The sequence below is a fragment of the Cibotium barometz genome, chromosome 66, assembly GCF_041138505.1.
Source record: "Cibotium barometz isolate CiBa-2024 chromosome 66, ASM4113850v1, whole genome shotgun sequence".
NCBI classification, from domain to species: Eukaryota; Viridiplantae; Streptophyta; class Polypodiopsida; order Cyatheales; family Cibotiaceae; genus Cibotium; species Cibotium barometz.
This window is the reverse complement of record NC_141111.1, coordinates 13,450,272-13,473,468: the sequence shown is the minus strand read 5'-3', so window position 1 is coordinate 13,473,468 and position 23,197 is coordinate 13,450,272. Positions and strand designations below refer to the sequence as shown.

Here is a 23,197-nt window from a genome sequence, read left to right as displayed (position 1 = left end):
TAAATGGTAAAAGAGAAATTTTTGGTAAATTTATTTTTATGCAAAAAGAGAAATTTTCATGATATTTGATATCCAAGTAATTAAATGGTAAAAGAGAAATTTTTGGTAAAGTTATTTTTATGCAAAAAGAGGAATTTCCATGATATTTGATATCCAAGTAATGAAATGGTAAAAGAGTAATTTTTTACAAAATTCAAATTATGAGTATTTATCAAAAGTGGAATTTTAAGCATTATTATTTTTTTTGGAAAATATGGGTAGAATTGATTTTTGTAAATCCCATGAATCTTTTACTCAAAAGAAGAATATTGAATATATTTCACTTGAGAAATTTGAGAAAGAATATGAAAATATCCATCGAGAAAAAGTACCTTTAACTAGGCCAAGCAATTGGTAGAAACTTAGAAAAGTCCCATCGGTATCAAAAGTAGGAAACAATACTAAAAGTGGATGTGATGTAGAGCCGAATAAATGTAAATGAATGTGACGGGATGTAAATGGATGCGATGTGATTAGATGAGATGTGAATGTGATAAGAGGAGATGTAAACGTGATGTGATAAGATGTGAATGCGATGTGATAGTATGTGAGTGGATGTAATGAGATGTGATGATGTAAATGGATGTGGATGTGGATGTGGATGTGATGAGATGTGATGATATGTGAATGGGTGTGATGTGATGTAAATGGATGATAATGAGATGTGAAGTGATAGATGTGCATGTGAACGAATGGATGGATGTGGATAGATGTGAATATGAATGTGAATGAATGGATGGATGTGGATAGATGTGCATGTGAATGAATGGATGGATGTGGATAGACGTGCATGTGAATGGATGGATGGATGTGGATAGATGTGCATGTGAACGAATGGATGGATGTGGATAGATGTGCATGTGAATAAATGGATGGATGTGGATAGATGTGCATGTGAATGATTGGATGGATGTGGATGGATGTGGATGAATGTGGTGAGATGTGAATGGATTTGATGAGCTTTGGATGGATGTGGATGTGATGTAATGTGGACGGAATGAATGAGATGTGATGTGGATGTGATGTAATGTGGACGGAATGAATGAGATGTGATGTGGATAGATGTGGACGTGATGTAATGTGGATGGAATGAATGTGATGTGATATGGATGGAATGAATGTGATGTGATAAGGATATGTGTGGATGGAATGTATGTGATGTGATGTGGATGCAATGAATTTGATGGATGTGAATGGGTGTGATGAGATGTGAATGGGTGTGATGAGATATGAATGGATGTGATGAGATGTGAGTGGATGTGATGAGATGTGAATGGGTGTGATGAGATGTGAGTGGATGTGATGAGATGTGAATGGATGAGATGAGATGTGAATGGATGTGAATGTGACGTGAATGGATAGATGAGATGTGAATGGATGTGAATGTGCTATGATGATATCTGAATGGATAGATGTGATGTGATGTGATGTGGATCTAGGTAGGTGTGATGGATGAGATGTGATGTGAATGGATATGATGTGATGTGATGTGGATCGAGATAGATGTGAATGGATGAGATGTGATGTGAATGGATGAGATGTGATGTGAATGGATGTGATGTAATGTGATCTGGATATGGGTAGATGTGAATGGATGAGATGTGATGAGGATGGATGTGATGTGATGTGGTGAGGATTTAAATAGATGTAATTGGATATGATGAGATGTGATGTGGATGAATGTGATGTGATGTGGATAGATGTGATGAGATGTAATATGATATGATTGGATGAGAATGGATGAAGGATGATGTGGATAGATATGTGTGGATAGATATGATGAGATGTAATATGATATGATTGGATGAGAATGGATGAAGGATGATGTGAATAGATATGATTGGATGTGGAATAATAAAGCAAAGTGAATTGATTTAGAAGAATGTGGAATAACAAGAAATGATGTGGAACAATGTGGAAATATGAGAATTCGTTAGAAACTGTATTTATGACCTGTTTTTAAATGACTGTTTTACGTCAAGAATGTTAGGGAAGCATTTTGACCATCTTGTGAATGAGGTCGTGGAGACCTAAGTGATAAAGTTGCAATAGCTGACGGAGAGTCAACGGAGGACATCTCGCGTAGCAAGGTCGACTGAGGTCTTGACCAGCCTTGCTTTGATTTAAATGGTGAGCTTCCGGTATGGTGGATGAGGGACCAAGGAAGCGGCCTATGAGTGGAGCTCTAGGTGACCTGCGCAGGAGCCTAGAGGGTGCTAACCATATGGTGCTTGGGCTCTAGGTCACCGAAGATACCCACGCATGCGTCGAGGAAGAAAAATGGAACAAGGTGTTAGAGTTGTTTTCTGAACTCGGGCATGGATCTGGTTGATTGTCCTTGCTGGTCCAACAGATGAGTCCAAAGCTCTTTTATATGGATTTGTTGGTTGATCTTGCTGATCTTCAATGGAGAGTCCATCTGGATTTTTTTATGTGATTATATTGACAGGTACTATGAGCTAGGAACTATCGAAAAGGCCCCTAAGTGAACAGGTGGTGAGCATTCTTGCCAATGATGCCATAGGTACACCGATGAGGAAGGATTGGTAAGAAATTAAAATTCAAGCTGGATATTTTGGAGGATTATGATCAGTGATACTATGGTTGCATTAAAATATTGTTTTAAAGACAACTGAATCTGTGAAAAAGGTAATTTCATATTGGGTGTGTAAGTGGTGTGACTATCTTGAACTTTGCTTGAAGCGTGGGCTAGGGGGCCTGGGAAATCTTTTCCCTGGTACACAGGACAAAACATAACCAAATTTCTAAATGGATCATATCACTATAGTGGTTTGGCGGTTGGCTAACCCATGGGATTGGATGAGGTTAGGCTGGACTGATGGATCTCTAAAATGAGACTCAATTCTGTTATGTTACGATGATAGATGAAGTAAATCCCGAATAGTCTTTGTTCTATGGAAAAGAATCAACGGCTCTGCCTCTTGATGAGGAAAAAAACGTTGGTCTCTATGATCCAAGTGCAAGTCTCTTCTTTGATCTGACCATGTGACTTACGGGTTCGATCAAATGAGTTTGGTTAGTTAAGGCTCTTGACTACGTTAGAATAAAATATCATGGAGGAATCGCCTCTGTTTGTTGGGCGAGGGAAGTTTTTTCGGGTTTGGTTTTGGAAGAACCGAGGGATTAGTCTCTTGTCCGGATATCCATGGGTGAGGCCCCAAGTCAGAGGTTCTGCCCTGCGCAAGAAGTGTTACTTCCGCTGCTCTAGCACCCCAGAATTCATTGCACGGAGGGGGTAGGTATCTCTCAATCCCACTATGTACAGTAAGATTGTGGGGAGTTTGATCTATGTCACGATCAGCAAGCTAGATTTGAGTTACACTATTAGCATAGAGAGCTAGTTTATGCAGGTTTCGCGCAAACCACATCGTGACAGTGTACGATGCATACTTTAGTATTTTAGGGCCACTATTGATTATGCATTGTTTTATGCAGAGCAGGTGTACCATTAGAGTTATATGGATACACAGATGTAGATTGGGCAAGTAGAATCTTAGACAGGAGATCTACCAGTGGATTTATGTTTTCATTGGGGAGTGCTATGAGACCCCTGCCCCCTCTGCACACCAAACTCTCAAGTGCTAGCAACGGAAGTAGCAACCTCTCAGGCGGGGTAGGGTTTCCCACTCAAGGCCTTGCCCACATGGATGTCTGGGCAAGGGACTAGTCCGACGGTTCTTTCGAAACCGAGACTGGAAAAACTTTCCTCGCCCAAAAAGCACGGGTGATTCCTCTTGGAAAAATCTTCTAACGGGAATTTATCTAATGAGGTCAAGAGCCTTAACTATCGTTTCTATTTCGACCAAGCCCGTACGTCACATGCCCGAATCAAGGAAGGGACTTGCACCACTTGGTTCATAGAAATCATCACTTTTTTCCCCTAAAGCGAGGCACAACCGTTGATTCTTTCCCATAGAACAAGAATCTCCCTGGGACTTACTTTAACTATCGTAACTTAAACTGAATTTTGTTATAGGAATCCACCGATCCAGCCAAACCACAACTGGCCCCCCATGGGTTAGCCAACCACCCAACCACTGTATTGGTGGGATCCCTCTTTATAGAAATTAGGTTGTGTTTGTCCCAGGTACCAGGGAAAAGAGTTCCCACGTCCCCCTAGCTAGCACTCATGCAATTATAATTAAACAGACACACCACTTACACACTCAACATGAAATTACTTTTTTCTCAGATTCAACTATCTTCAAGACAAACTTAGAATAAAACCATAGTGTTTCCATCATAATGCTCAATATTCCAGTTCCATTGTTTTACAAACAAGTCTCATCCGGACTCTTCGTTGAACCAGCTAGTCAACAAATGATATCCAATTTCATAGTTTTCCCGTTCACTTTTATAAGATCTCGTCAATCCATGAATATCTTCCTCGACATACGCATGGGTGTCCTAGAAGCCCATGAGCCCATGCATTGCCTGGTCAGCACCCTCTAGGATCCTCCTTAGGTGTCCTAGCACTTCACTTAAGAGCCGCTTCGTCGGCCTTCGCCCATCGTACCATAAGCGCACCATTTTCAACCGTACCAAGGCTGGTCAAGACATTGGCAGGATTTTTCGCCGCAAGAGATGTCCGTCGATGACTCCTCGTGGCCAGTTATTGTAATGTTAACTCTCCTTAGATTAACAATAAGCCAAATGCTTCCTCTAGCATTCTGGTGTAAGACAATCCTTTATAAAAATAGAGTCTCTATGCAAGTAAGAATTTTCCATTGAGTTTGATTTCACAAGACCCTTTTTCCAAACCCAAACTTTCTTAATGAAAATCACGAATCTAGTATCTAGGTGATCCATCCAAATGAATTCCTCACTATTTCTAGATGATTTCGGTCTTAGGAAAGACTTCTCTAAATCAGTCGGTTATCCATTCTTCGTACTGAAGAAATGGGATTGGTCACAAGACTTGATTCAAGAGAGATGGGCAGGCATCTTACTAACCCACCCTCTTGCGTGGTCATGGTCTAGCACCAATTTACTCAAATCTATTCCTAAAGATATTTCGTAAAGAAAATTCTCCATTTATCTGATAAAATAACTATGATTTCTAATCGTAAAGGTAAATATCAAAATTATAAAAATTAATTCTTCCTTGGACATAATAGAACTATAAATAATTCTATTCGTGAATAATGGGATTTAACAAGGATATTTCTTTTTCCAATGATCCTTTTAATGAATATGCATACATCATTTATTTAAAATATTCACATAGAATTATGTTAAAATATTCTTTTCTCTAATTGGACCTAGGCATCAACATGCCATAATTTATCTATATCGAAATATGATGAAACTTTCTCTTTTGATACCAAAATTAATTCATGTATTTTTCTAATTAAACATACAATGAAAATTCCTCTTTTGATAAATAATTAAAAATACCCATGTATATACATACCATGAATATACCTATTTTAAAATATGATAAAAATTCCTCTTTTCATATTTAAAATATTTGTGCATAGAATATGATAAAAATTTCTCTTTTTGCATCTTGATTTTTATGCATGAATTTCATTTTCTAATAATAAAGATTTTACCATAACTTTCCCATATTTTCTATGAAATGAGAATGCTTAAAATTCCACTTTTAGCATAAAAATTTAATTATGCATAAAATTCATTTTTCTAATGATAAAAATTCTACCATAGTTTCCCTGCATTTTCTATGAAATGAGAATGCTTAACATTACACTTTTGGAATAAAATTTATTATGCATAAACCTTCATTTTCTAATAATAAAATTTTGCCATAAGTTTCCCACATTTTCTATGAATTGAGAATGTTCAAAATTACACTTTTAACATAAAAATTAGTTTATGCATAAACCTAAACTTAAACACAAACATAATTACATTTAAGCACCGTGTTTATTTAAGAAAAAATACCCAGATATGACTTCCATATGAAAATAATTATAAGAATGTTAGCACAAGCTCTCTTTCACTTTAAATGAATATATATGAATTTTCTTAACATAAAACAAGCATAAATGAATTAATACTCATTTTAATTAGATTAAAAATCATAAAAATACTTAATCTCCATCTCTAGCTTGTTAGGCTTAGAGTTTTGGTTAAGAAAATGAGATTAGGACTAAGATCTATCCTTCCAAGAAGGATTAATTAATAAAGGTGAGTATTCTTACAAAAAAGAGAGATTTACAAATCAAAAACATTACATTTAAGCATTAATCCATTTAAACAATATAAATCAATAAAAGCATGGTTTTAAGAAGAAACCATGGATTGAAATGCTTCCCAAGCATTAGAGAGGTTGGGAAGAAGGTTAGCATTCAAAAAGAGAGAAAAATAGCATTGCTTTAGGCTTACCCTTGGTTTTTAGCTTGATTCCTTAGAGAGAAATGAAGCCCACAAGAAGAAGCTTCGCCACCAAGAAGGAGACGGTAATCTCCAAGAGAAGAAGAGGATTAGTGAAGCTCCAAAGCTTCACAATGGATAGGCAAGGTAGAGAGATAATAGAAATATACTAAACTAAAAATTATACTAGCATAGAGTTACTCCAATATGAAAATACGAAGGACTGGGGCTCTATTTATAGGAGAGGAAGGCCACTAACCAAGTCCAATTGGGATATAGAGGCTTCCACCTTCAGTTTGATCCAATTTGGACAAGTTTTGGACCAATTTGGCTCACTTTTTTGATCCAGTTTGAAAGAGGAGAGATGAAATTTCTCATTTTTTGAATTAAAAATTGGAGTAATGATGAGATTCTAGGTGCCTCCTTCATGAGCTCCAAAGGTGTCAAAATTCTAATTTTTTACTAATAGGCCCTTATTTTTTTAACTATTAAGTACCTGTACTAGTCAACTCTTCACCTTATGTGAGAATTTACTGCTTTTTGGACTTTTTTTCTTTTATTCTTGTATTTTTCTCATCCCAACACTTGGATTAACCCCATTGGCCCTTTAGAACACTCTTTGGACCTTAATCCATAATTTTCTAAAAATGTGGACCCTTAGGCTAAGGTATCTAATGCACATATTCACTTAAATTCTAATGCATATTAGAAAACTCTTTTTAAACTTCTATTTCAAGGGAATTAATCTTAAATATAAGGGATAACTTTATATCCAAAAATATCTCAAAATTGTATTATCTGTCTCTAGAATATTTTCTCTCTCTAGACCAAAAACAAAGGAAAACAATGTTTTCTTGCATTCTGAAATAGGGGATGATTACGGGGGACTAAAGGGAGAGCTTATACATATGAGAAGGAACCTTACATCCTCTCCCACTTGAAAAATGTGAGATATCCTCATCTCGCAAAGTGCGGGTAGTCCTTTACCAGTTCTTCTTCTTTCTCCTAAGTGGCGTCCTCTAAAGGGTAGAACTTCCACTTGACTAGAAACTGGCTAAGGAATCTATTCCCGAGAGCCTTCTCTCGAACATCTAGGATTTCTTTGGGTTGAAGCTCCATTTGGCCTTGAGTCTAGGAAGTCAACTGTTCATCATCCAGCACATGACTCAGGCGGTTGGGTACATACTTCTTAAGTAAACTGACATGGAATACATTATGTACCTTGAGATGGGGGGGTAGAAGAAGTTCATATGCTAGATCTCCTACTTTCTTAGTAATGGTATATGGCCCACAGTATCTTGGAGACAACTTTTTGTACTTCCCTAGAGATAAAGAACTACTCGTGGGTCGTACACGAATGAAGACCATGTCTGATTCTTCAAACACTCTCTCTGTTCTTTTCTTGTCAGCATATTGCTTTTGTCTATCCTGGGCAGCCTTAATATCTTTGCGGATTGTGTGCATTTGCTACTCCATATCATCAAGCATCTGTCTGGACATCTCAACCCTGATCAATGGGTGGGACCAAGTTAATGGTGTGAGGCAATCTTGCCCATACAGAGTTTTGAATGGGCTCATCCCGATACTTCGATGATAAGAGGCATTGTAAGCAATCTTAACTAGATGTAAGTAGCTTAATCACTTTCTGGGTTCTCTGCCATAGCATGACTAAATAATATCTTCAATTACTTGGTTGACTCTTTCTGACTCTTTCTGTCTGGCCATCTGTTTTGGGATGATAAGCAGTACTGAGATCTAAGGGAGTTCCCACTGCTTCAAAGAATGCAGTCCAGAACCATGATGTGAACTTGGAATCTCTATCGTTCACTATACTTCTGGGTAAGCCATGCAGCTTGAAAATCTCCTTGAGGAAGACTCTGGCAACATCCACTACATAGTAGGTTTTTTTTACTGGAATCAGATGCGCAACCTTGGTTAATCTATCAACTAAAACAAAAATGGAGTTGTAACCTGATTGTACTAACGATAATCCAGTAACAAAATCTATACTGATACATTCCCACTTCATTTGTGGAATGTCTAAGGGATGAAGCTTTCCTGGCATCTTAACCCTTTCTGCCTTGACTCTTTGACATGTTAAGCACTGACGTACATGATTGAGTACATCCCTTTTGAGTCCACACTAGAAGAAGCTCTTCTTTATAGACATGCAGGTCTTTATGAACCCTAGATGTCCAGCTATCGAGATATCATGGGCTTCCCTCAAAATTTTTCCTCATCATTAGGAATGCATAGCCGATTGTTGTAATACATGCATCCTTCGTCCAATTTGTATCCATCAACTCGACTCATTTCCTGAGGAGTCTTGCTTTCATGCATCAGTAGGGTAGCAATAGGGGAAGAGAATCTGTCCTGCATGATCTTCTCTCTTGCTTCATTGATTAATGGATTTGACACCAATGTTATTATTGCAAGCAAGGAGGCTTTCCTACTGAGTGCATCGGCTACCACATTTTCTTTCCCTTGCCAGTACTTTATCTCAAAATCAAATTCCTGCAGGGTCTACATCCACCTTCTTTGACACATGTTGAGATCTCTTTGGGTGAAGATCCACCACTTTAGACTTTGATGATCTATCATCAAGGTGAATCTCTATCCTAAGAGATAATGTCTCCACAGCTTTAGAGCATAAACTACTGAGAGTAACTCCATGTCATGGATGGCATAATTTCTCTCATGTGATCTGAGTTTTCTAGACAGAGAAACTAAGACTGTCTTGAGAGCGGGAGAAGGCCCCATGCTGCCATGCATCAGTGATCCTCAGTGACATGCAAAATCGCTCCCAAGCTGCAAGCTCCGTGCCGTGCACTGTAACATGACTGCCTCCCACCCTATCGGTCGGGTCCTCAAGCATGTTGATGAAGTCTCCCTCGACACACCAATGTGCGGCCTCTGGCAATGCATCCGTAACCTGGGTCCAAAACTCCACTCTGGCACTAGCATGGTTGGGCGCATAGACGTTGAGCACGCCCAATAGCTCATCATGCATCCTCAGAATGGCATACTGTGCTCTACCAGGCACAATGATCCCTCGATCCACAATGGCCTGCCGCCATACATCTGCAATGACCATGCATACTCCTCCCTGTCCACCCAAAGGACCAAACCCTGCAGACCAAAAGGTGTCCCATCTACCAGGCATCACCGAATCATATCTCCGGATCCTGCTCTCACCCAAGTGGTGCTCCTGCATCATCAAAATATCAATGCTGCCACCAACCAGGCATCTTTGAAGCTCCTGCCTCAAGCAACAACGATAGCATATAAAATGTGCTTTGCCAAGGCCCTGTACATTCCATGAGATGATCCTCATGGATGACGTGCTGAGGTGGATGCTGTCTCAGCTGTACAGCGGGCCTTCGCAAGCAGCTTGGATGGAGAGTAGTCCCCATCCGAGCGGCTGTGAATCTGCCCACCCGCCGGTGTACTGCAAGAATCACGGATCAGGCGCCAGTGGGGCTGTGACCCATGGCGACTGCCTCTCGCTCAGACAGAGCAACCTCGTGTATACATACATATCCTAAGTCGCGTGCTAAGTCTGCCACTATGCGAACGACCAAATGACGAATCCCTTTTTTTATTATAAAAGTGTTACTTCTATCATTACTGATTTTTATGCATAAAATAATAGATAAAAGAATTTTTTTTAATTATAAAAGTGTTACTTTCATCATTATTGATTTTTATGCATAAAATAATGCATAAAAGATTTTTTTTTAAATTGTAAAAGTGTTACTTTCACTAATATTGATTTTTATGCATAAAAGAATGCATAAAAGAATTTTATTTTTATATCTAAATAACAGTTCTCTTTAATCCTATGTCTAATTCCCATGAATATTGATAAATGATTAAGTAAATACTCTGTGAAAGAAACTCCTATTGTTTCATATTCTCTGAGACAATGATAAAATTCAGTGAAGCTATTGAAATCCGAATTTTAGATAAATGATTCCTCATAGGAATTCACGATTAGTTTCAAATTTAGTAAAGTAGTAATTGAAATATTTCCCTTTGATAAAGATAGTTCAAGAAGAACCTTTCTAGACTCAAAACCTAAATCGGACTATAACCAAGACATAACTCTTTCGTCAGTTTCAAGAAATGATGATGTGACTAGTTCCATAATCTACACTCAAATCACCCACCGAAAATTAAACTAAATTGAGACCTTTGATTTTGATCTGAGGATTAAGAATTCAAAATTCGAGGGATTCTGCTTGGGAATCCAGAGTGTGATTTAGAACTCTTGGGATACGAAATTAAGATATACTCATTGTATTCAAAAGAAAATCAAAACTGAAAACTTGCATAGAAACCTTGTTTTCTTAAAAGACTGTCTTACGCTAGAATGCTGGAGGGAGCATTTGGTATATGTGTTTTCTAAGGGAAGTTCGGTTGCAATAGCTGGCCGGGGAGTGTTCAAAGGAGAGCTCATGTGGCAAAGCCTGCCACATGAGGTATGGTTAAAATGGTACGCTTCCGGTACGATGGACGAGGGCTGACGAAGCGGTCCTTGAGTGAAGTGCCAGGACACCTAAGGAGGATCCTGGAGGGTTCTGACTAGGCGATGCACGGGCTCATGGTGCCAAGGACACCCATGCGTATGTCGAGAAATATATTGTATGATGGACCAATCTTTATTGTAAACTATTACTGGATCTCGTTGTTGACCCGTTGGTCTCAACGGAGAGTCCAAAGTGATGCTGTTTTGTGAGAAACAAAGACTCAATGGAAATTTTGAGTTATGACATGTGTAACCAGTAATTCTTTGTCAATGGATTGTTTTATAAGTTAAAGTTTAAAGAGGAGTGTGTGCGTATCTGTATTCTAAAGCAAAATTTAAGAAAGGCATTCAATTATGGATGGGTGAGTACTTGGCTGGTTCTACTATTCCAGTGGTGGTTGGGCGGTGGCTAACCCATGGGCCAGATGGGGTTAGACTGGAATCAGTAGAGTTTTAAAACAATAAAATTGATTAATAGGAATATGCTTAGAACTCAAGTAGTTAATTAGAATCCTAAAGACTTCTCTCAAGAATAAATCAACGGCTGTGCCTGATTCAATCAGGAAAAAAGCGTTGATTCCTTCAAGTTAAGTCTGTAATAGTTTCCCTTCTATCTGGTTTATTCAGATGAAGGTTAGTTCAGTATCTTGACCTCGTTAGAAAAATCCATTAAGAAAATAAAAATGGTGAAATCGTTCCCGCTTTCCGGGCATGGGAAATTTTCTCGGTTTCGGTTTTTGGAAGGACCACCACGTTGCTCGGACATTCGAGGGCGAGGCCCCGAGTGAGAAACCCTCCCCCCCGCGCAAGAGGAAGGTACTTCCGCTGCTACCATCCGGGATTCCGGTGCGTAGAGGGGGCAGTGGGATCTCACAATCTCTTCATTTACTTGCTGTCCAGAAATTATAACAAGCGTCTCATCCACTTCAACACGCACAATGTGTGCATAAAGACCCACATATTCATACTCTATGCAATGGCAAAATGTGATTGTGAATGGAAGTCCTTGTTTATCCTAGTAAAGCCAACCTCTTTCAAAATAGAGTGTATAATAGCTCTTCCATCCCCTGTCAAAGTAAGAGATGAACCAAGAAATGGTACCAAGAATTCACATACTTTGATTGACCTTTTCTTGCCTTCACTAGTAGTTGCTCTACCATAGAATTTAACACATTGCTTTCCTCCATGCATGGCTTGTGAAGAAGAAGGCATTTGACTATTGTTATGCTCAAACTCATCAAACATGAGGTCTTGAAGCACCACCTCGATGAGTATTCCCCTTCAATGGAATATGAACATCACTCCTTGGGAATCTTGAGCCTTCATTTGGAAATGCATGACCCTTTCCTTTAGCTTCATTTGATATCTATGGAAGGGTGGTTGCAAGATGAGGTTATCTAGTTTCATGTAGTGGGCACCCTTGGCTTTAGCCTGAAAACAAGCATTTTTTCAAGAAGAATAGCCAATCTCTCCTAGTTAGCCAAGGAGTTTCACTTCAAGGTCTTCTAATGAAACATCATATGCAAAGTTGGGCACCTAAAACTTTAATCTGATCGAATATCCAATAATTGCAAATCCTCTTTTCTTTGGGAACCAAAATTATATACAGGCCCTGTCGGAGATTTAGATAGGTACACTAAATGTGAGTAAATTGCCTATAAATTTTACATTATTACTCATGTAATGTTCCCACTTTTCATATCACAAATACAAATAACATAGATCTTAACTTGATTTATCGAGTAATTTTTTATGTGTTCTACTATTTTCTATATTATTTAAAAGGCATTAGAATTGTTAAAAAACATACTATTTTGTCCTCCCACCACATCTACCATTTAAAGTACTCAAATTGTATGGATCTAGTGATTATTAGATTGGGGAAGATTAGTAGAATGTGGGTATAAGGTAAAATTACAAATCTAACGGTTGGATTTTTGTAGATTTACTTTGGAAAATTTGTTATGATTGTCAAAGGCCCATTAAATCAATTGTAATTTAATTCTAGAAAATCAAATATTGAATCTTTTAATCTAAAATCTCGAGGGGTCAATATGCTTGTTTCCATGAATTTATTAAATTTGTTTTGCTTAATTTGAGTATGGGAAGGTCCATGTTCAATTCTCCCAAGTGAAAATTCCAATATTGTGTCCACTCTCCCCTTTTCAAGTCTAAAACCAATCCTAGTTAGGTTTGGAAATCTAGGCTTGGTAAACTTTAAAGCCTCGATATCATTCCATGTGTGAGGCTTGGGTAGGCACAAATCTTATATATGCATGCCACTTTATGTCCACATCAGCTTTGAGAGGATCCACATAAGCAGCTTGACACCTCACCTTGCCATCTCCACCCTCCATGTCAACATGGTCAACCTAGTTGACTCCCCACCCTCATCATCCTAGTCATCATGAATGCCACATCTTCTTGCCACCTTTATATGCCACCTCGCACTTGGTCACATGGCATGCCACATCATGGAATTGCCACCAGGGATTTAATATTCACGTGATCACAAGATTTTTTGTGATAGTAACACATGTGAACAAGTTATTCACATGTTCTCATGTTACCGTTCACAAAATAACAGGTCACTTGCCATTTGGGAACCCCTTAAAAGTTTGGCTACACATGGGAATAAGCTATTCATATGTTCTCATGTTACCATCTTCACATAATAGCAGGTCCGTGGCCACCTAAGAAGATTTTTTATGCGCGACAAAGATAATTTTTTTAGGCCCTTGTGAAAGCTTTGTGAATATAACATGTGATCACAAGATTTTTTGTGTTATTAACATATGTTATTAACATGTTCACATGTTTTCGTTTACGTTAGTGAAATCCCTGATTGCCACATTAGCGATAATAGTGCCACATGTCAAGAGAGTGCGATGTGTCATGCACGCATGAGACACGTGGCACCTCCTTCCCACCTCTCCATTTTTTTTCGAAAACATATTTTTAAAAAAGTTAATTTAATAATTTAGAGAAATAAAATATATAATTTTAAATAATAAAATATATATACCTTATTATAAAAGAATTTAAAATAATTAATTTTAAAGGATTATATTTTAGAATTAGACCAATAATATTATTTTTAAAGTCATGTTATTCAATTTTAAAAATTAAATTTTTAAATTTAATATTTCTTGAAAACATTTTGTGTAGGATAAACCTTTGAATATAGTTTAAAAAAAATATATTATAAAAGAAAATATAGTTATATAATTATAAAATAAAAGATATATTTAAAGATATATTTATATATCTAGAATTGATAAATATTTAGACTTGTTAATATATATTATTAATAATATTGATTTTTAAGTGGATAATAGTTTATCTTTAATTATCTTTATGTTTATCTTAATTATCCAATCAATCTTAGATAGGAAATCCAATGAGATTTGAAGTGGATAACTTATTTTTCATATATAATCAAACATCTCTAGTATTATCCCATCATTGAGACTTCATAATGTTTACTCTCTTAGCTTCCTTAAGAATGGGTTCTCAAAGTCGTAGGAGTCAGAAACGTGATAGGACTAGACTCCCCCCCGGCCACCAAGTTCAAGAGGAGGAGAGGAAAAGGGTAGCTCGTGAGAGAAAGATAGAGTGGAGAGCACGTCAAAAGGAGCAACACCTTCCGTTGGCAATGATCCAAGCCTTGCTCCTCCTCTTCCACTTTCTCTCCCTCGGCCCTCTTCCCCTCAACTACCCCTTAGTTTAGATAATCCACATGAATCTGTCCTCTTCCCCTCCACTACCTCTTAGTTTAGATAATCCACATGAACCCATCCTTCCCGAGCCCCCTTCTCTTCCACAAGAACCCACCACCTCCTTTGGGCGCCCATAGTGTGGATAGGAAAGAACTATCAAAGTCAGGGGCGCATCGTCGTGCCCATGCAATCGTCCATTCCTATTTCAAAGACCTGACGCCTTCATCACACGCATGCATGCTTGATGCTTTGATTGATCTGCCCAACATGGCCAACTATAGGGCGCTTTCCAACATTAGAGGTTGAAGAGAGAGGAGAGTTGGCATGGTGGTGCTACAAAGTGTTCGTCGTTCCTATACAGTTAACAAGAAGAGGAAATCTACGAACGCTTTGGCTGCTCCACGGGCTAATGTTGCAACAATAAGCAGCTCCCAAATGAAGGGTAAGGTGAGTGCCACATCTCGCATCCTTTCCATAGCACCACATGCACTTAGAGTTAGGTCTATTAGACAGCAAAGTTTAGATGCCAATGAGGTTGGTGCTTTGTGGGTGAGTAGTGGTCGTGTAGCTAGGCATGATCGCCTACTAGATGAAACCATTAGAGCCTTGATAGAAAGTTTTTGGGAGGAGAATTGTCATGCCTTGCTAGTTTTCAAGAAAGCTTTGCGCGTAAGAGAGTGACAAGAGGAGTGTTCATTGAGCACAGTGCTTGCTTTCTTGAAATGACCCAAACAGAGTTGTATTCTCAGTTTGTGGCATTGTATCTAGAGCTTAAAATTGGGCAAAGGTCATTTGAGGGGTGTAATCCTTGGTTTGTGAGGTACTCACGTCAGCATGACCCATGTTGTGGTCGCTACCATGTTGAGGTCAAACTTTTTTATGATGTGTTCCATTCTCTTAGTGGGCATAGAAAGTTGCCTCGTAGTCCTCGTGATTTCATCCACTCTCTTTTGTGTGCACGCACGGAGGATGCCCAGTTCCATAGGATGCCTTGTGTGGAGAGCAATTGCACATCATGTGGTTCACTTGCACATCTACAGATGGTAGATCTTGATGCAAGTGACCGAGAGATTGTGCCATGGCAACGTTATGAGTATGTGACACACTAGCTCCAGAGTGGTGGATAGTCCAGGAAGTTGGAGCTTGTGGACAAACATACACCACGTTGTCACTTCACAGCCACATTTAGGGAGCAGATCTACCCCTATATACGGCACAATCATTGTGCCAAGTGGCAAGATCATCAGTTCCCGAGCATGCCTGGTAGAGTTTCCTATTGGTGTGGTCATCTCTATGATTGATTTCGCAGAGAACTACACCTTCACACCTTTTCAGGAGATACAATCTGAGTATTACTTCTCAGAGTAGGTAATCGTTATATTTCATAATATTTGTTGCGTGTTTGAGCTATATTACTTATTTGATTTTTTGTGTCCTAATCATCTCTATTGCTTACCTCACCAGAGGTTGCTATTATGGTCCACATTAGCTATCCACATGCAGAGGCCCATGTAGATGGGATAGCGCGAGTACCCCCGAGACCCATGTCATTATTCGAGAGTATCATTTCTATATCAGCGATGATCGTTCACATGATGCACATTTTGTGCAACACTGTTTCGTCTCCATGATAATTTTTTTACGAGATTGTGGGATCATATGTGGCCAGCGATGGGTTTGATCGGATGGTTGTGGTGCACAGTTCAAGTCGTTCACGACAATTCTATTGGCTCTACAGGTAGTACTTATGATTCTCTTATATTCGCAATTAAACTAAATTCACTAGAACATCTTAAAGAAAACAATAACTAAGACTTTGTTTATGGATTTATAGGTGGCATGTGTAGTCTAGTATCCCAGTGATTTGGTCATTCCTTGAGATTGGTCAACGGGAAGGGAGAGCATAATGGTGCGGGTGCATGTGTGAAACATGCCCTGAGGCATGACATCAGCTGGCGGCAGGATGCTGAGCTGTTCACAGATGCGGGCCACGTAGTCGAGTGGTGCTCCCAACATTTGTGTGGGAGTGGAGCATCATCGTATGGATATAATCCTCTATACAAGAGAACATCATATCATAACCTAGCCTCAAGATAACATAGCCTTGCCTCCCTTGAGTGTGCCCCATGCCCCTATTATATAGTCGGGCCCTCAAGTGACTCTTGACTCTCCATCTCCCATGTGTGACCCTTGGATGCCTGACCCTAACCTTAACCCTTAAGGTTAGTCCTAGCCCATGCTCCACTAGAGCTTGTTCCCATGCTCCCATGCTCACAAGCGTAATGTGGGTTAGCCTCCTAGTATATGCACACATAATGTTTGCCTATCAGATTGTGGATGATCATAAGAATTCATACTCAAAGTAGTTTCCTCATTGTAAACCATTCGGAATAAAGTAGGAAAACATGGCATTATAACAGTAGGAACCAGGTATCCACCGCCGATGTACCCCACATTTGCTCATGGAATTATCGACGTCCTGAGTTACGCATATCAACATAGAGAGTCATCAACATCTCAATTAGTCACATATGTCCATCCGTGAACCATCAGGTTGACTGTATAAATCACCTAAAGTATGAAGCTACAGAAAGAAATGCTAACAAAGGAAAAATCCAAATTTCCTTAATTCGAACACAACAAGATAAAATCATTGAACTCTAAAGAAAGAGATTATCAACAAGTGAATATGCCGACGAGATTACACTCATCAATACATACAGGCTATAGATAAAAAGAAGTTTATCTAGAGTATGCCCACACAATAACTTTAAATGAATTCAGAAAATGAGATTGTCTTTGAATATTGAGGTCAACATGCTAAGTGATGTAAGCAAAAGCAACAATCTTGAGCCCAAATTATCCCATAAGATAATATATGTGAGGGATCGCTAACGTCCCATACCACCATGATACCACCCATACATACCTTACTAATTTGAAACTCCCAAGTATGCCATCTAGGAAAATTAAAATCCTGTATAAAAGGAATAAGATGGCCTTATCCTAGACTTTCACACACTAAAACATGTCTCTATATACTTGAGACTACATCAAGGAATGACTCTTTCCGAGTACATTATTAGAAAAGAATTTTGAATTATTGGTGCCTTTCTAATGATAACTACCCAATAAATACACTAAAGTTAGGGTAGAAAAATAATTCACCTAGATACATAAGCAACTAGGTATCCAAGTTGGAATATGTACAAGAGTACAAGGAATATACTCCAAAATTAAGTGCAAAAAATGAAGGCAAATGCTACCTTCAAAGCACATGATATTATCCAAAAGGTTCAAAAGATCCTAATAAAACCATGGATAAAAGCATAGAAGCTCCTCAAATCTATGAAAACCATAGTTGATCATAAAAATCAATGCATGCCATCTAATGATCATTAATCATGCCAAAAGGAGCATTTAAAATTGGTGGCCAACTCATCAATCTAGAGTATATGAACATGGTGTAGTTCAAGCAAAACTCCAAAGTAAGCAAGTGAAACACATGTGTATAATACTCATTAAAAAATCCCTACATACAAGTGATCTAGGCAGAACCTGATGAGTTCATATAAGACTTGGAAAATCCAATAAAATCCAATAGAATCCACCAAAACAAATCGATCAACTAACCCATGATAGAGTTTATCTTAGGCTTAGGAAATTAAGCATAGACCACACTTAAACAAGTGCAAAATAAATTATCATGGAAAAGTGTCAAAGGTGAAACACAGTTTGAATGCAGATTATATAAGAGCTCTGTTCTAAACATTGGGTGAATGCAAGGTTGTTGGTGAAGTGTGTTGTTGGGGGAGGAGAAGTTTGCTCTTGCCATTCATCACGAGCTTGCTCTTGCTATTGGAGAGGGGAGGCTTGCTCTTGCTCATGGGATTGCTCTTTCTATCGGGGAGGGGAAACTTTCTCTTGCTCTTGTTGTTCACGAGCTTGCTCTTAGGAAGGCTTCTCTTTGAAAAAGAAACCTTATTATTCATGAGGTGGTGATGCTTTCTCTTATGTAGGCTATTGAGAGGGTGGCGAATCTCCTACTTGAATCCACTCCCTATCAATTTGTGTTTGCGATGAATACTGCCATGGCGGTGCCCTTGGTCATTAGGGGAAAATGGGACTCATTATTGGGCCTTTTAGAGAAAGGAAAAATAGGCGCCCAACCAATGAGCACGAAGGTTACATAACGTAGAAATTCTTCAAAAAAGAGCAAAATTTTTGAATAATATCAAATTTGTTGCTCTAAAAAAGAGAGGAAAAATGACATTCTCTCTCTTTTTTTTCCTCCCATATGTCAGATGCTATCAACATTAAAGTTTGAAGCAATAAATTTACCTTTCCCACCCATTGCATACATTTGAACACACCCAATTTCTCACGCTCTTCTCTCATGAGACAACATACCATCTCACTGTGATTTATCAATTTTTTTCTCTCTCGTCACACCAACAAACAACCCTCCGACTGAAATGTCGACGTGCCCCAGGAGGCCATCTTCACAAATCCAATCTATTATGCTTCATAACATGCTAGATGCACAAAATGCATGGAATCCTCTAACAAATTTGAAGGGGAGTTGGATTTTGCTATAGCTAGTCACAGAAGAGAAAGCAAAGAGGATCATCAGTTAAACGATTTTATATCATGCTGGAAAGGAAGAATCCAAGGATTCAGACATGGAAGAACAAGTCAAGTATCAAAGAGGTGCTTGTCCAACATGTGTATTTGCATAACGAGTTAAGGATGGATGGTTGGCCACAGGATCTTCCATGACACAGATTAATTAAAGTCAACACAGTTTTTTAATTAGATTGTTTGATTAATTTTTCAGACGCCTATCCATCAACATATATTGAATGAAAACCAATCTCAAGGGGTTCACTATATGTAAACTCTATATATCACGTGCGTTCAAGGACTAATTTGAAAACCCCTTATCTATAGATTTTTAATGAATAAAACACACCCTTTTTCTATTCAATTTGTAAATACCCCCTTTAAATGGTACCCTTCTGGATGTAAAAAATGTGTTAAAAAGGGATTTTAAAAACCCCTTCTATTGAACCCATGTGCTACGTTTACATATTTATGAGTATGCCCCCCCCCTTTGAGCAACGAGTGGAATCAATAATTGGCATCCTTGATGTTCTAGATGCATATATTGGAGAGTAACAATACAAAGGTCGCTTTCCAAGATTATTAGTGGAGGTAGGTATATTCTTTTACGATCACTATTTACAAATTCATACTAGAACGACAGCTTTTGGCACATTGAGTAAGGCTCCTCTGCCCTAATTCACAAGTCTAGAGTGGGAGCTGCCAAGTGCAATGAGATAAGTGAAAAATATCAAGAAAACGTTTCCAAGAGGTGCAATGTAATCTCAAACCAGAGATCTCTACAAGACCCATTCGAGTAGCATTTACAATGCCGGTAACGGTATTTGTGGATTTGTTTACAAAGTCAAGAATACGGGTTACAAAAACAATGTTTGTCTATGAAAACATGCAATACATGGATATGCTTGAAATCCTTGACAGAGGATGGGATACAAAGGAAGAGAGAAATGTAATTTGCTATGTGGTAATGAAGACAATGTGTTGCAGAGCAGGTATGTCGTTCGTAGTCAGAACTTCATCATGTCTTTCCACTACATACGTATGCACATAGTACACAACAAATTAGTGCTAATGAATCAAGACATGGATAAGATAGATGGGAATGCACTTATTGAAATTGCAACTAAACTCAATGATAGAGTTATTGGAATGGTAACTATTGGTGATGAAAACTACAGTCTACAACAGTTACGACAAGATATCATGGACAAGAACCAAACAAAACTGCATTTTGACTTCCATTTCAGAGTAGGCAACAAGCAGGTAAACAATCCAATACTCTAAAAATGCATCATGTGACGATTTCAAAAATAATTTTCTTTACTATAGTCATTGAGATGTCAGAAACACATATGTTGTAAAGACCTACAGGACAAACAGGTGACCCTAACATGTACGTGACCTTGATTATTATTATTTTGCGGTGTATTGACTTTGAGTGCATTTCAAAACAATTACTAGAAGGCCGAGGAGGGCAATGAGAAAAAATTGCAAGACACACTTTAAACAAAGATGACAACAACATCAATGTGATATTGGTTGTTTTAGGAGTTGGGTTCTATGTCGTATCATGTTGTTGTGGTTGTTTGTTGAATGGTGTTTAAACAAATTGGAACATACACTTCAAGAGCTAAACAACCACAACATGATACTAGGTCATTCTACCGGCAAGTATACCCCATATCGCGTTGTTGTGGTCATTTTGGGGGTCAAGGAAAATGCAATTTATAGCGCCTCAGCTCACCATTAAAACTATGTTTGCCTTGTCTTACGTTTGAATGCAAAATCTCATGTTTCAGTAAATGACCACAACAACGTGATATGGGACATTCTACATGGACTTTCAACCCACATCACGTTGTGGCTGTTTTGTGTCCATATTTGTTTTATCATTTGAACTATATTCAACGAAGATTTTGTCAAAAATTAACCATAACTTTTTAATGCAAGAAGGGATATGGACTAAGGTGCTAAGTTCGACCTATCTACGCCAATTTTTCGAAGAATGCAGCTCCATGGTGAGATGGTTCGCTATCACACAAGAGCAAAGTGTTGTGGGTGTTGTGCTGCCCTCCTTGAATGGCTATCTGTAACTATTTATATTTCAAGGTCACAATTGTTTTATGCAATGTTCTCATCACTTATCCTCGATGGAGAGTTTGTAACAAATTTTTTATGTATATATAATGATATTTCAATTTTCTTTTATCATAAATTGGAAGAGATATAATAAATGTGATTACATAAATATCTCAATATAAGAAAAAGAAAAAGTAAAGTGAGACCTTGAGTATAACACATTGAAAACTTAAGAAAACTAAAAATTACAAAGAAAGATAGGATTTATTATGATCGCATTTATACATCAAGCCTTTTCTTTTTTGAGGGGGAAGGCATCTCTTCAACAGTGGGGAGAGCGAGCTTTTCTACAGTGGGGGGAGGGGGATGATCTATAGTTGGTTGAGGGAGCGCTCTTGAAACGGGTTCCCGAAAACAGAGAAGCTCTTGTTTTCCAATAGGGGGAAGCATCCTGGGATCCTTCAGCCCACAAGCCAATGCATAGGCTGCATAGGCTAAATAATAATTACTTCTTAAAAAAAGGTATCCGAGGCCTTGTCCAAAGGTCCATAGAGAAAATTCCTTATCCAAAAGAAAATATTTGTCTGTGTTCCACCTCATTGGATATCCCCCTAGATACCTTGAAAGAGCCTTCAATACATTAAGCAGCACAGAAGTAATGTTCTCCTTCAAGAACCTTGAATGGTAGAAAAACACTTGGGGATATCTGAGGGACTTCACGTAATTGCCCAACGAGGAGTCATTTTCCATTCTTGCCATATGACAAGAATGATAGAAAAACACTTGGGGATATCTGAGGGACTTCACGTAATTTCCCAACGAGGAGTCATTTTCCATTCTTGCCATATGACAAGCTCAAGAGGCACGAAGGATAAACGGATTTGACTCCACATACAATTGGAAGATTTTTTATATATAAATGATTAGCTCTAGCTTGCCGGACTCAATCGCTATATAAATCAATAGAGCTACTAGCAATGCATACCTTCTGATTTTTATCTTTAACAACACTGTCTGGTTTCCATAGATTGACACTTGTGTTTTCAAGAACGCAACTCACCGTTGTAGCATCTACTCCCATACGAGAAATGTTTAGCCTCTCCTAGATAGCCCTAAACTCGTCTTCATCTTCATCGAGATGTTGAGCAATGATGGCAAGGCAATAGTCCTATTGCAAATTGAATGGAGCCTATATTTCTGACAAGAGGACATAATTCTTGCCTTCAATCGGAAACAAGGGTGAAATTGTCAAGGGCACATCTGCGACGTCCTCGTCCGCATGTTGGCATATGTCTTGCTTGAGAGGAATGATGGTGTCACAGCAAAGAGCTTGGATGTTGACATTCTGGGCCTCCCTCCTCTCCTCCTCCCAATCAATATCATCCTCTATTTTTGTAGCTTCATGAGCTTCATCTTGGAGAAGACCACCTTCACCTTCAGGTCCAGGCGAATCCTCAGAGTTCTCATCCAAGTGCGGATGGAGGTAGATGATGAATCCTCAGAGTTCTCATCCACTACAAGGGATCAGGCTCATACCCGTGCTCCTAGCCGCTAAAAATGACTTGTGAAAAAAAGTAGCGGGCCCGTGTATCAGCGCATGTATCATCGCGGCCACAGACATGCGTGTAAAAGCGCGTGTATAGGACTATTCAGGCGCGCTGATACATGGGCGTATACACGCATTCTGTCAGTTCTAGCTGCATTTAGACGCACTGATACAAGCGACTATACACGCGTTTTGTGACTTTAGATGCGCTTATACACGCGTATTTCTCAGGTTTGACGCGTTTATACACGCGTATTTTACAGATTATCCGCGTATATACACGCGACTTTTTATAGTTCTAACGCG

General features: G+C 38.6%; 1 protein-coding gene across 1 annotated transcript in view; it reads left to right on the top strand.

Annotated features, from left to right (window-relative positions):
- Positions 1 to 22,900, top strand: part of LOC147602786 (uncharacterized) — a 51,035-nt gene extending 28,135 nt beyond the window's left edge. The window contains exon 5 of the mRNA XM_086797747.1: positions 22,599 to 22,900. Coding sequence (XP_086653873.1) covers positions 22,599 to 22,900 — 302 coding nt within the window. The remainder of the gene's footprint in view (positions 1 to 22,598) is intronic.
- Positions 22,901 to 23,197: the final 297 nt, after the last annotated feature.